Genomic DNA, 14,763 nt, shown 5'->3' with positions numbered 1-14,763 from the left:
TGCATTAATTTTTTGTTGTTATTATACTTCTTTTAATTGTGCCTTTATTGTTGTATATAGATCTGACAAATGATTTGCCAAATCTTCAGCCATATGATTATCAACTTCTATAAAGTCAAAAGTATCTAATCGAGGATGATAACCGTAGCTGACAAAGAAAGGTATTTGTTGTGTTGAAGAATGTATCAAATTATTGTATGCAAACTCTACCAATGGTAAAATAGTTGTTTAATCATCTTGATAATAGTTGATGATACATCTCAAGTGTTGCTCCAAAACTTGATACCCAATTTATTTGCTTATTAGTTTCAGGATGAAAAGCTAAAGAGAATTTTTTTATCTACTTTTAAAAGTATCGAATTGAGTCTCCTTATGTAATATAATATCTTTAGGCAATCTGTGATAGTGATAGATGTTGTTAAAAAAAAGCTTAGCTATTTTTTTACATGTGATAGATTTTATATATGGTACAAGATATACCATCTTGTTAAATGATCTACTACCACAAATATAGAATTATACAAACTTGAGATTGGAAGATCCATAATAAAATCTATAGAAATAAAAGACCATAGTTGTTTTGAAATTGGTAATATCTAAAGAAGTCCATAAGGTTGATGGCGAGGAGTTTTGGATCTTGAATAAATATCACATGATTGTACAAAGTTTTTGACTGCCTCTTATATTTGAGGCCACCAAAAATCTCTCAATATTAGCTCCAAAGTCTTATTGTATCCAAAATGTGTGGTTGTTGAAAAATCATGACAAATTTGAAGAACACATAATCTTATTCTACCTTCTAAAATACATAATTATTTCTAAAAATAGAGTAGATTGTTCTTAAACTTGAACTTGGAAGTATCATGAGACTTAAAAGAATTATTCTTGATATTATGATAAGGAGATCAGAGGACATACTTCATTGAATTTGCCCAATAAAGGTTGAATCAATAGTTAATGTTGATTCTGTTGCTTGAAGGTAAAAATATATTAACTTCAAGAGAATTATTATTTTTTGATCAAAAGATACATCTACTTCTTTTGGTGCAAGACAAGAATGTTTAGAAAGGGCATTGGACAAACCTTGTTGTTTTTTAGGTTGATAAGTGATTTTGAAATCAAATCTTAATAATGATATGCTCCATTGAGCTTAGTGACAATTTAAAACATGTGTTAATATGAAATACTCAAGGTTCTTGTGAAATGTATATACGATGACTAGACTTGATGTGCCTTCTAAATAATGACATTATTAATGCGCCATTCTTAAAATGAATCTATGATTGTAAGGAGCTCTTTGTTATGGATCTCTTGACTGCTGAAATTTTTTTAGAATAGAAAGTTATTAGATGGAGTTTGTCATCTCCTTCTATTTGTGATAATACTATATCCAAAGCAAAGTTTGATGCATCTGTTTCCATAAAAAATACCTTGGAGAAATCAATATGATATAAGATTGGTGAAGAAGTAAACTCCTTTTTTAAAGCATCAAAGGATGCTTTCGCTTCTTTACACCACTTAAGTTTGTTTTTACAAGTCAAATGTATAAGTGGTATTACAACTTGAGAAAAATTCTTAATGAAGATTTGATGGTAATTAGTAAAGCTCAAAAAGCATTACACATACCTTATTATTCTTAGAATCTTTCAATCCATGATAGTCTAGATCTTTTTTGGTTCCATCTTTAGTTTTTCATTGTAAATGATGTATCCTAAGAAGTCAACTTGAGTAGTGTGAAATACACATTTTTTTAACTTTACATATAATCTTGTATCTCTAAGTTTTTGTAATATACAACAAATATGGACTTCATACTCTTTTCTATTTTTAATATAGATTAAGATATTTTCCAAATAATAAACAATAAAATTATTAAAAAATTCACAAAAGATATCATTTATTAGATGTTGAAAAGCAGCTGGTGCACTTATGAATCCAAAAAGCATGACATTATATTCAAAATGCCCATATTTGGTTCAAAATATAGTTTTCTATTTATCTTCTTTTTTCACGTGTACTAGATTATGAGCTCTTCATAGATCTATTTTTCTACAGATCTTTGCTTAATTTACTTGATCAAGAGGTCTTGAAATCAAGGATAGAGAATACCTATTCTTGATAGTGATCTTATTAAGTTGTCAATAATCCACATACATCCGCAAAGATTTATCTTTTTTCTTTACAAATAAGATGGAAGCGCCAACTTGAGATTTGGAGTGACATATGAAATTCTTAGCTAGGTTTTCATCAATGTACTCTTTAAATGCAATCAACAGATTTTGTAATAGGCTATAGATTGGTTCAAATGGTGGTTGAGTCCCTTCATGAAGATGGATGGAACAATCATAAGGACGATGTTTTCAAAGAATATTTGTATTTTTTTTTTCAAAAACGTCATGAAAATCTTAATACTAGCTAGAAATATTATTCGATGTCTTTTCACCATCAAAAATAGGCGTGGCATATAAATTAAAAAATAATCTTTCTTTTGTAGCATGCATAAAAGCTTTTGCATCTATTAATAAGGATTTGGATGTACTAGACTTATATATTTCTATTTGAGTAAGGAGATTTTGGATTAAACTATCAAAAAAATTAAGGTTATAAGAAATCCAATCTCTCCAAGGAGTATACTTTTTTAATCAAGATAATTCTAAAATAATTAGATTAAATGGAGATCTTATTATATTAAATATTATTATACTATTATGATCTTTAATTGCTATATTAAAAAAAAAGTCTTATGCATAACATCTCTAAAAGATAACAAATAACAATCTATGACTTTTATATATACATGTTTAGTTTTTTTGAATAATAATATCTCTTATTTTTTGACAAAAACTTTGTCTATAAAATAGGCTGAAACTCCTAAATCTAATAAAGATAAGACTTTGTAATTTTTTGGTCCTAAATAAATTCTATTGTAAAACAAGGTGAGGGATTTGAAGAAAGCATCAGAACTTTACTAGGACTTATGTAAGATCTAATCTATGTCGCAAGCGAGGTTTTAGAATTCAGCAGCATATATAGTGGCTAACTGTGATCTTTGCAATAAAAATAAGATTCTAGTCTCTGCTACTCTTTCTCAATTATTTTCTCCAAATGTGGCCATAAACACTTCTAAGAATAAATTTAAATCACAAAGGAGTTACAAATATTTTTTTATTAAAAGTGTAAAGCAAGAGAGAGCACTTTCTTAAAAAAATACGCTTATAAATCCAACTTGAGTAAAAAGATGCAACCTTAGATAGAGCTTGACTTGTTGCAAAAATCCTTGAAACTTTGATCTAATTCCATCAAACTTCTCAAGCAAACTAATCCTTATTACCATCATACTTGTGGAAGCAAAACTCCTTAGATTTTGTTACAAGGTCAATCTACTTGCTTCCTTTAATTGCATAACTTCTTGCCACGGACTCAGAACTTCTTTTATATGTGTAGGTATAGTACCTCCATGATTCAAGTTAGAAATACGTGAGATTTTCATTCTTAGAGTATTGACAAGCTCATAAAGATCTGCAATAATTGCAAATCTATTCTTAATTCCGTTGAAAGTAACATCCATAATCTTTCCTTCCATAGACAACTCAAACAAATTCATAAAGTTTAATTAAAGAAAGATAAACTGCAACCTCTAATAAAAATTTCCACAACAAGGGATAATTCACTCTGTTTAAGGAAAATATTAGTGTTAAAAAATAAGATTTTTTATTTAAAGGTGGATAAAAACCTTCAAAATACAACAATAGAATAGGAATATTCTATTTGTTTCTAAAATAAGATAAAAATAGTAAGTTAACACTCTTGTCAAATTATCAAGGAGATGAATCTTGAAGAAAGAAAATCCTGAATATATTCTTGTGTCACTAAAAGGAAATAGAAAGTCACTCAAAGATGATATAATATTGAACTAAAATGGCTATTGCCAAAAACAAAGAGACTAGAAAGTCTTGAAACAAGACTGAGGACTAGAAAGGCATTGATAAGAGTGAAGAAGGCTTCACTCTTGCCTCCATATATACTCTTAATTAAGAGTGATGTGGCAATGTCTTATTGGATGTCCAAAACACATTGACTTTGCAAGATACATTTCATAACTTACAAGGCAAGTTATTTATGTATGTGCTACATAATTAACTTGTTTCAAAAGCTATCAATATGTGGTTAATTTATTAGCTAAGTTTCTAACCTATAAACACATGTAAAGTCATAATCGCATCTATAAAGCTTCTTGGAAGCTTTTTTAGACTTTATAAATTAAAATATATTTATCTACTTCTATCTAATCATATAAGTAACTATTTGGATAAATGTATATGTCTGTGATAATTCCTTTCTAACCAAGTCTTTATTTTTGACACCTTTCAAATAATCAATTGTGGTATGCAATGGCTTGAGCAATAAATTACTCTGAAGATTTTGCTTTTGATATTGTCAATAAAAAATCTTTGATATTATCCTTCAATTCATATTAAAATTGATTAATAAGAGCTTTATGGTTTTAGTCCATGTTGCAAGCAATATTTTGGAATTTAGCAATATATATGGTAGTTGATTATGATCCTTGGAATAAAGATAAGAGCTTGGTTTTTACAATTCTTTGTCGACCACTTTCTCCAAATGTAGCCATAAACACTTCTATGAATAAATTCAAATCATAAAGAAGTCAAAAATTATTTTTTATTAAAGATGTCATGGATATATATCTATTGTATTTGGTATGTAGATAACATGAATAGATAGAAGTAGCTAAAAGTAGATTAATTTCATAATACCTTTTAAAACAAATTTTTAGATGTTGTTTTGATTTTATATGTATTTGTAGTTGATTGGTAGATTGGAAACTTGATGAACAAGCTAATCCTGTGCCACATGTATTGGTAGCTTGCAAAACAAGCTAACTATCTGGTGTCTACATAGAAAACTTGCCTTGCAAGTTAAGATATGTGTCATGAAAAGTCAATATATTTTTGGAGGTCTTATAGAACATCGCCACGTATGTCTTAGGTAGATAGTATATATAGAGGCAAGAATGAAGCCTTCTTCACTCTTGTCAACTCCTTTCTTACTTATAATCTAGATTCAAGAGTCTCTAGTTTCCTTGTCTTTTGGCAATAGCTATTCTAGTTTCTGTTTAATATACATATTTCTTTATTTTTATTTTGTGACATTTTTTTTGACACGGATTTCTTAAGTTTATACATCTTTTAATTCATGTCCTTAACAAAAGATGCAAAGTAAGTAAGAGAACTTCTACTTAAAAGTGTATCTATGAATTCAACTTAAGTAAATCCATCAAGGGATTGGAAGAGATGCAACCTTAAATATAGTTTGACTTGTTACAAAGATCCTCAAAATTTTGATCTTATTCCATCAAACTTATTTGGTATATTAATCAATGTCTTTGTTATGCTTGTAGAAGCAAAACTTCCTAATTTTGGTTGTGAGGTCAATTTACTTGCTTCTTTCAATTGGATAATTTTTTAATGTAGGTTATGAAGTTTTTCCATAGGTGTAGGATTAATGTTTCCATGTTTGATATAAGTGATGTGTGAAATTTCCACTCTAAAAGTATTGACAAGTTCGTAAAGATCTGCAATAGTTGCAAATCTATTCTCACTTCCATCAAGTATAGCATCCATGATTTTTTACCCCATTTCAAACAACTTAATAAATCCACAAGTCAAATTAGAGGAGGGTAATCCGCAACCTCTAATATTAAATGAAAATTTGTACAAAGAAGGATAATCAATTTTTCTTAAAAAATAAAATAAAAATACAATGTTAGAAAATTAAATAATTTGTTTGAAGGTAGGTAATTAACACACTTATAAAAGAAGACAAGAAAAAAAAGTTAGCACTTTTGGTAAATTGTCAAGGAAATGAACCTCAAAGAACTAAAATATCAATACACTCTTGTGACAGTCAAAAAGATTGGAAAATCACTTAAATATAATATAGTATTAAACTAGAATGGCTATTGCCAATAATAAGAAGACTAGAAAGTCTTAAAACAAGACTAAGGACTAGAAAGACATTGATAAGAGTGAAGAAGGCTTTACTCTTGCATCCATATGTACTCTTAACTAGGGGCTATGTTGCGATATCCTATAAGACCTCTAAAACATGTTGACTTTGCAAGACATATATCTTAACTTGCAAGGCAAATTTTCTATATGTAGACTACATAGTTAACTTGTTTTGCAAGCTATCAACATGTGGTTATTTATTGACCAAGTTTCTAGCCTATCAATCAATTACAAATACATGTAAAGCCAAAGCAACATCTATGAAGCTTTTAGGAAGCTTCTTTAGAAAATATTATAAGATAAATCTACTTTTACCTATTTCTATTTAATCATATAGGTAAATATTATAATAAATATATATATCCATGACAAGAAAAATATAATATAATTTCAATAGACATTAATTTTAAATTTTAAATCTAAATTTTATTTATAACTTTTAAATTATATGATTAACAAAAGTTAACATTACATTAAAAGTTTTTTAGTTTATTATTATTACATTACATTACATTAAAAGTTTTTTAGTTTCTATAATTTATGTAATAATCTATAGTAAATAAAAAAAATAATCAAATAAATGCTTAAGGTGATTTATATATTATATAACTTATATTATTAATGCTATTAATTTTAAAATATAATTTATTTAATTATTTATCATAAATATTTTTTAAAATGTATCATTTAGATTTTTATTAGATTTTTTTTAAAATTATTTAAACTGTTTAATTGGATGTTGAGAATTCTTTAAAAAATTGAAAGTTTTTATTCTTTTCTTTTTGTAATTTTTTTAATATGAACTTGATTTTAAACATGTTGTTTATACACTTAATTTAAATCATTTTGTATATGATTAGAATATGTACATATTTTGACTGTTCTTCAATTATAGTGTAATATGTAAAATTTTAATCCAAAAAATAAAAAATAAGATTTTAAACAAGATTTTAAGATAGCATTTTTATTGAAATTTTAAATAGAATCTGAATAAGTTTTTATGTTAATCTTTTCACCATATTGAATTCAACATAGGGATTTTTTTCTCAAGCCATGTATACATTCATACAAATAGTTTAATAGATAGGTAACTTATTATATGAAAAGTTATTTTAATATGTAAAAACCATAATATGCAAGAACATGTATATAGAAATGTAAACAAAACATACATAGTAAATCAAGTTCATCAACCGAAAATCCAGGTACAACTTTATATTTTAAAATCTGCAACAAAATAAATTCCCATACAACACCAATTTAAAAATCACACTATTTAACTTCAATATGTGAGGGTTTGCGATTCCTCTTGTCGACGAAGAAGCATCGTCTTCGTCGTGGTCGTCGCCTTCGTCATCTTCGTCGTCGTCGCAACGAAACCCTAATTCCTCCGAGCACAGTCCGCCGTCCCCCGTCGTCACTGCGCGTGCAGAATCGCCGCAGCGGGCACGCGACGAGCGATTCCAACATCGACCCACGTCGTAGAATTTGTGATAATTTACTGGGGAGGTGGGGGAAAGGAGGTCACGAGATACGGTCGCCCTCTCGGACGAGCACATGTGGCCCACTGGGAGAACGCAAAAGAGAAAAATATCTCGAAAAGCGTACCGGCGTACAAATTGGGGACAGCTCAAATTCCATTCAATGGGAGAGTGGTATAGCATGGCAAGCAAAGCGCGCGACGGTCAGCGCCTCGGATCGAAGTTTGCACGACTCGAGCACTTGCGAATTTTTCTTCTCGGGCTTTGCAAGTGAGAGATGGGAACCTAAAGCTGCAATCGGATGCACCACCATGAGGCTATAATAAGGCCCCACGCACGAGTAATTTGTCGCACATTCTCTCACCTGATTGCGAACCACCACCTTCTCGTCACAGTTATCACACCCGCTTGTTGTCGCCATCCCTGTGTAAAAGAAATGAATCTGCCCTGGTTCATCAAAAAGGCTGAATATAGAATTGATGAGAAGCCCTCTAATGAAGCATCTTTTCGGTATATAGAACCAGGATCTTTTGGATCGGGTTCCCCACTTCCCCGTGCGTGAGTGGATGGATGGATCGGCGTTTCGTGCAGCGAGGCTTGAGACGGGGAGGATGTTCGTGGGATGAACGATGATGAAGTGGGACTGTTTTGGCCCTTTTCTAGTCTCTGGAATTCGACTCTGCCTTTGAGGGGGCGTCACCTGTCCTGATGTTCATATCATTGTGATTTTTTTCCTCTCTTGAGGCCCAGCAGCTCCGACCCCCTCGTTGATCTCGTGTCGTCTCCTATGTTTCTAGGAGGTTAGATCGTAGCACTGCTTTTACTTGTTCTTTTTGTATTTTTGCTGGAAGCTCGATTCGGGAACTGCAGAGGTGTTTAGTTTGTGGGTTTTTTATCCGCTGGTGAGTGAGTTGCCCTGTTAGCGTTGGTGGTTTTCTGTGTGAGTGGTCTCTCTGTAGACGACTTTCGATTGGAGATTTGCATTTGCGGGCCTCAACCTGCATCGCGTTGAAGTTGTGTGCCTTTCTGCAGGTGGTTGGTGCGAGTTTTTAATGTTTGTGTGTACCTGTGTTTCAGTTTTCGTACCTAGTGGTTGTTGCGTTTGTCTGTCTGTGCGTTTGTTAAGGAGAGTTTGACAAGACCTCGGCGGTTTGGGCGTGCTTTGCAATCTTGTGAATGTAGTGGGGAGGATTTTGGGACGCATTACATCTGTTTCACTTTGTTTGTATTTCTAAAACCTCGATACCAGAAGTACCGCGGATTGACTTGAGGATCGAAGAGAACTTATCGCCGCATTCTTTTGAGTGCTGGAAAAATTGTTGTTCTTGTTAGCGTGTTAGTAGAAACTAATCCTAGTACTGACAATACTTTAGAATACACGCTCTTTGAACAAATCACTTCAACGGAAGTGCATGGTGGTATCCTGCCTTGGGTATAGAATTATATATTGGGGACATAGGAGTAATGCATTTATGGTTTTTTTCTTCTGTGGATTTGCAGTCACCGCCCGATTGATACATCCATTGATCACTTGGTTGTGCCACGGTCCAAGTTCTTCCTCTCCTATTCACGTGGACTTCGATCGCTAATTCTACCGCTTGTGCGAATCGTTTTTCAAGATGCATTTGTTTGGCAATGGGAGCACCAAACAGGCGCCCGAAGAGGTTGAGCACCTCCAAAGGGAGCTTCTCCACCATGCTCAAGTCACCTACGCGCACCCCCGGCCGTCGTTCAACACCTCAGTGATGTACGAGGCGACTGCACAGACCGTCCGGGATCGCTTGGTTGAGCGCTGGCTTAAGACAGAGGAACACTACACCAAGACGGTAGGTGGCATAACTATCTAACAATGGCTAGTTGAATTTCCGTCGAATTTATTCACTCAGATCGAGGTTACTCAAGAATTTCCTTGTGCATGCAATTTTCTTTCCAATTTCGGTGGTGACTGACAGTGTTCTACGCGCCTGCTTGTTTCAGAATGCCAAGAGGATATATTACCTTTCTTTGGAGTACTTGGTGGGTCGTTCACTGCTGAACGCAATCTTGAACTTGAGGCTCAAGGTGTGTAAATCCTGATGCCATCTATCTGGACTATCTAATAGAGTTCGTAAGTCTCAGCTCTTTCGGGGCTAGTCACAGTCTCAAGCCGTTTTTTTTGTTTTTTGTTTTTTTGTATTGTAATGTTTTGTTTTGTTTTTTTTTGCCGCTCAGACCTGTTTCAATTTTTATTTATACCCCAGGAAATTTGTGATGCAGGGTGAATATTCTGAGGCATTGAAAGCTCTGGGCTACCACCTAGAAGAAACGGTAAACCTCGACCTTTAGCTGCAAGTTTTTCTGCTTTTATTTAATGATCTTGTCACCACCAGGCATATTCACTTTTCCATTTGGGAAAAATGATAACTGAAATTTTATATTATTTTATGTTATTTTGCAAAATAACTTCGATTTGAAGCACTGATAACCCACAATTTCAGGTCGAGGAGGAAAGAGATGCAGGTCTTGGTAATGGAGGCCTGGGACGTCTGGCCTCTTGTTTTCTCGATTCCATGGCTACTCTCAGCATCCCTTCCGTCGGGTAATGCCATCGAAAATTCTTTTAGTTTCAGTGTTTTCCGCCTTGAATGCAACCGTCCATTCTTCGTTGATGAGGAAATACTAATATGTGTTCTATCATCTGGGTCTGCTTCAGATATGGAATTAGATACAAGTACGGGATTTTCGAGCAGCTCATTCAGGATAACAAGCAAATCGAACGTCCAGACTACTGGTTGTCCAAGGGAAATCCATGGGAAATTGAGCGCTTGGATGTTGTTTATCCAGTTCGTTTCTACGGACACGTAGTCACACACCATCAAGATGGTAAGACTCTGTTCAAGTGGGAAGGTGGAGAGGTCGTGCAAGCTGTGGCGTATGATACCCCCATTCCCGGCTTCGGCACAGTGAATACCAACACCATGCGTCTATGGAGCGCGTATGCACCCTTCTCCTTCAACTTTGAGTGTCTGCGCTCATTTCGTTTCATTCACAGTTGCGTGGTGAAATGTCGTTCGGGAATGTCATGGGTATCGTATACCGCTTATCAGTACATTGGATCCCTGTCGGTTCTTGTCCATTAGTCTTTAATTTCCATTTGCTGATGCAGGCGGCCCTTAGAAGAATTCGGTTTGGGAGAATTCAATGAAGGTCATTACGCTCAGGCAGTAGAGGCCAGAGTCAGAGCGGAGGCTATCAGTTCTGTCCTGTATCCCAATGACAACCACGATGCAGGAAAGGAGTTGCGGCTCAAGCAACAATACTTCTTCGTATCTGCCACACTACAGGTAATCTTTTAACTGCAGCTATTGCGCTTTCTGAGGATGGGTATTTCGACATGCTCTAGTAATGGGCTTGGAATTCATGCTGACAACACTTTCTAGCCTAGTTTTTATGCAAGGTTTGTCACTATAACTAATCAGATTTGTCGTGGGTGTTCAGGACATCATGAAGCGTTACAAGGCATCTGGAGACGCCATCTCGAAGTTCGACACCAAAGTCGCTGTGCAGCTCAATGATACACATCCTACAATCGCCATTCCCGAGTTAATGCGCCTCTTCCTGGATGAGGAGGTTAGGAGCAGATTAATCACATCAACTTTCGTGATTAGATCTAGAATCTAGGATGGATTCTAACTTGTTTTCTGCGTCATCTCTGCATTTCAATCTACAATCTTGTCCAATTGTGCGCATTCATTTACTTCCTGTTGTGATTTTAGGGAATGAGTTGGGATGCTGCCTGGGATATAACCACCCGGGTATTCGGGTACACCAACCACACTATACTTCCAGAGGCGCTCGAGAAATGGTCTGTTCCATTGATGCAGAAGCTCCTTCCCCGTCATCTTGAAATCATTTATGAGATCAACCATCGTCATCTTCAGGTAATGCCCTCTAGTTAACTCTCACTCTTAAGCAGTCTTATGGATTCGAAAGAGTCTTTGCGTTGAATCCTTCGATTACAAACAGCTGCTAAACGCGAGGCAGTCGGTTTGTATTTCAAGCTCAGATCACTTTGTCTCACAGTTTCAACGATTAAGAAACAGTTTCTTTGTTTGGGTCGTGGAATGATGGTCAATTTCTGAATTGGAGAGATCGAGCGATATGTCAGGTTGTTGAGGGGAAGTGGAAGAATGATACCGAAAAGCTGATCAAGATGAGCATTATCGAAGAGGGTAACACGAAGGCGGTGCGAATGGCAATCTTGGCCACTGTTGGATCTCATGCCATCAACGGTGTCGCTGAGATTCATTCAGGCTTGGTGAAAACCTCGCTTTTCCCAGAATTTGTGGAGCTTTCACCTCAAAAGTTCCAAAACAAGACAAATGGTGTCACCCCCAGGCGGTGGATCTTGCAAGCTAACCCGGGCCTCAGCAAGGTTTTCATCATCCCCTGAGTTTGTTATTTGGTTACATTAGTGTTAACTGGAACTTCCAAATTTCGTTGCAGTTATTGAAAGCGACGCTTTAGAGATCTCACAAATTTGTTCACCTACAGATCATCACTAAAGCTGTGGAAACCGAGGACTGGGTGCTGAACCTTGATTTACTCCAGGTTTGTTATCGCCACTCTTATCTCCCCTAATTGCAACTGGAAGTATAAAATCTCTATCCATTGGTGTTTGTTAAGTTTTACATCTTAGCTGGTGTTTGCTTGGGCAACTTTGTATTCATTTTTTTCTTTGTCTTTTGGTATATCTTCCTTCAGAGGATGAAGCACTTGGCAGGTAACAAAACCTTGCAGCACGATTTCCAAGCTGCAAAGAGTGCTAACAAGGCAAAGCTTGCAGCACTGATCAAGAGTCGGTGTGGTGTGGAAGTAAGCAAACAGTGTGAAATTTTTGAAATTGTATCGAAAAGGGTAGCTTCAATTGTTAAGGTATATGCTTTCGGTTGGCTTAATCGTTCTCGAGGCAATCGAATATGTTGGTCAGTTAAAAGAAACCTTCTGCTCCTGTTTCAGGTGTCTGAGAAGGCGCTTTTCGATGTGCAAATCAAGCGCATTCACGAGTATAAGCGACAGCTTTTGAACATATTGAGTCTTATCTACCGTTACCAGTGCATTAAGGTAATGGTCACCGCTCTTTTTGTCGAATACATCTAAAGACTTGTGTGTCGAAATTCTTCACTTTCATAGTCCAATAACTTCACGATTCTGTTCTATGATTTCCTGGATCGAAGCTACCTCTTAAATGAGTCACTGAAATCAATCAATTGATGTTTGACTCTTTGCTGCATGAATCAGAGGGCCTCACCAGCAGACCGTGCAAAGTTTGTGAAACGTGTGGCTATTTTTGCTGGAAAAGCTGCTCCTGGCTATTACTTGGCTAAGCGCATCATTCAACTCATCAACGCGTGAGTATTTCTCCGGCAATGTGTTGAAATAGTCCTCAATCTTTCTTTTAACTCACTCATGTGAAGCGTTATTTGTGTAGCTTTGATTACACTAAACACTAACATCTTATGATCATCATATCCTGAATGGTTTCTTCTTACACTTCGCCGTCATGTATTTCTCGAGTAGTGTAACACTCAATTCTAGTATTTAGTACGCACTTTTTTAACAGCTTGAAGTTTTGTTCTCAGGGTTGGTGCTAGAGTGAACAATGACCCTGATGTCGGAGATACCTTGAAGGTGGTGTTCATTCCCAACTACAGCGTTTCACTTGCCGAGGTAAGAGTCCTATACAACAGAAGGAAATGATCACTTCAGGATTTGAGTGCGCATGGGAAGCATGGTTGGGCTACCTCATAACTTCGCATACTTCCAATCTATGTAGGTGATCATCCCTGCCAATGATATCTCTCAACACATTTCAACTGCTGGAATGGAGGCTAGTGGTACGTCCAACATGAAGTTCGTAATGAACGGAGGATTGATTGTCGGCACCATGGACGGAGCCAACATTGAGATCGCTAATGCGTGTGGACGGGAGAACATGTTTGTTTTTGGAGCTACTGCTGAAGAGGTGGGAGGACTTCGGCATGCGTTGAAGCACAAGGGCGAGGACTTGATCGATGAGCGGCTCCTGCAAGTAAATTACCACCTTCTCCACAAACAAATCTAGTAGGGAAAACTTGCGTTAGTTTATTTGAATCGCTATGTTCCAGCAACTTTGTCTCACAAAGATTGAAATGTATAGGTTTATCACTCTATCGAGGCTGGTGACTTTGGACCATACGAAGAGTTTGAGCCTATCTTGTACTCCTTGCGCGAGGGGAGAGACTACTACTTGCTCGCCCATGACTGGCCCTCATACCTCGATGCCCAGGTCAGAATGCTTTCTCTTAAGAGTTATTGCCATATCCTTTGGAAATAGAACTAATGTTTCCCTGTAATTGTGTAGTAACCTGGCACTATTTTTGGTTACAGGAAATGGTTGATCAAATCTTTGTGGACGAGTCCGAATGGACACGGCGGTGTATTGTAAGTGCCAGTTTACAACCTTCAACCTCAACCATTTCTTTGTAGTGCATCTTCGCATGGTTTGTACCCGCACCAACCCCTACGTTCCTTGTTTAAAATCCTGGACATTATTTTTTTTCTTCTGATAACTCCATGTTTCATATCTACAGACGAGCACCTCCATGATGGGCGTTTTCAGCAGTGACCGCACAATTGCAGAGTACGCCAAGGACATCTGGAATGTTAAGGTATGAATATCCCGAATTGTAACCCGAGTAGTCCCTAGCCATCTTTATTTTTTTCTTTTCGTGCACTCCCTAATCGCTCATCCTCTAATGATCGTATACCGTCTGTTATGCAATGCAGTCTGCACCCGTTCCTTCGGACGCCAAGCACCAGTGAAGCCAATTTCCTTAGCTCAGCACCACAAAAAAGATTTCTTGTAGTCAGCGGTAGCACAACACACGTTCTGTGTGACAAATCATCGGGTGGTCGAGCGCGTCTTCTTTCCTCTATCTCCCCCGACGCACTAATTCTTATTGTTGAAGATTTAGCAACATCGCTTCACGGGCACATTGCTTGCGGTGCTTGCGATGAACACCATGATTCGGCGACTTGTTAGCCCCTCCCAGAGACGCAGATAGAGAATAATAAAATGTGACATTATTGTATTAAACTCTACTGTAATAACATTGAGAGTCTTCACAAACCGACCGCAAATGAATGGACCCTAATACCGGGTGCAGGGGAGCTGTCCACCGTGCAAAAGAAGAGTTTATGACCAATCCGTTGAGATTGACTGGTGTCTG

The 14,763-nt window shown here is 36.1% G+C and overlaps 1 protein-coding gene across 5 annotated transcripts; it reads left to right on the top strand.

The window, feature by feature from the left end:
* Positions 1-8,042: 8,042 nt before the first annotated feature.
* LOC112283731 (uncharacterized) lies at positions 8,043-14,663 on the top strand. Of its 5 annotated transcripts, none has more exons than XM_024522790.3 (20): positions 8,043-8,313; positions 9,133-9,339; positions 9,491-9,574; positions 9,770-9,820; positions 9,991-10,091; positions 10,206-10,487; positions 10,659-10,836; positions 10,991-11,122; positions 11,269-11,433; positions 11,661-11,927; positions 12,047-12,103; positions 12,257-12,367; positions 12,512-12,616; positions 12,794-12,903; positions 13,135-13,222; positions 13,329-13,583; positions 13,692-13,820; positions 13,922-13,975; positions 14,125-14,202; positions 14,321-14,663. In XM_024522790.3, exons 2-20 carry the CDS (start codon positions 9,133-9,135, stop codon positions 14,354-14,356), a joined length of 2,490 nt encoding a protein of 829 aa, XP_024378558.1. In that variant the 5' UTR covers positions 8,043-8,313; the 3' UTR covers positions 14,357-14,663. The 5 variants fall into 5 exon arrangements, with proteins under 5 accessions (XP_024378558.1, XP_024378555.1, XP_024378559.1 ...); XM_024522787.3 differs by having other exon boundaries at positions 9,014-9,339; XM_024522791.3 differs by having other exon boundaries at positions 8,043-8,415.
* Positions 14,664-14,763: the final 100 nt, after the last annotated feature.

This window comes from Physcomitrium patens, chromosome 6 (genome assembly GCF_059467195.1).
Source record: "Physcomitrium patens ecotype Gransden chromosome 6, ASM5946719v1, whole genome shotgun sequence".
NCBI classification, from domain to species: Eukaryota; Viridiplantae; Streptophyta; class Bryopsida; order Funariales; family Funariaceae; genus Physcomitrium; species Physcomitrium patens.
Note: the sequence above shows the minus strand (reverse complement) of the source record. Positions and strands in the feature narration are given on the sequence as shown.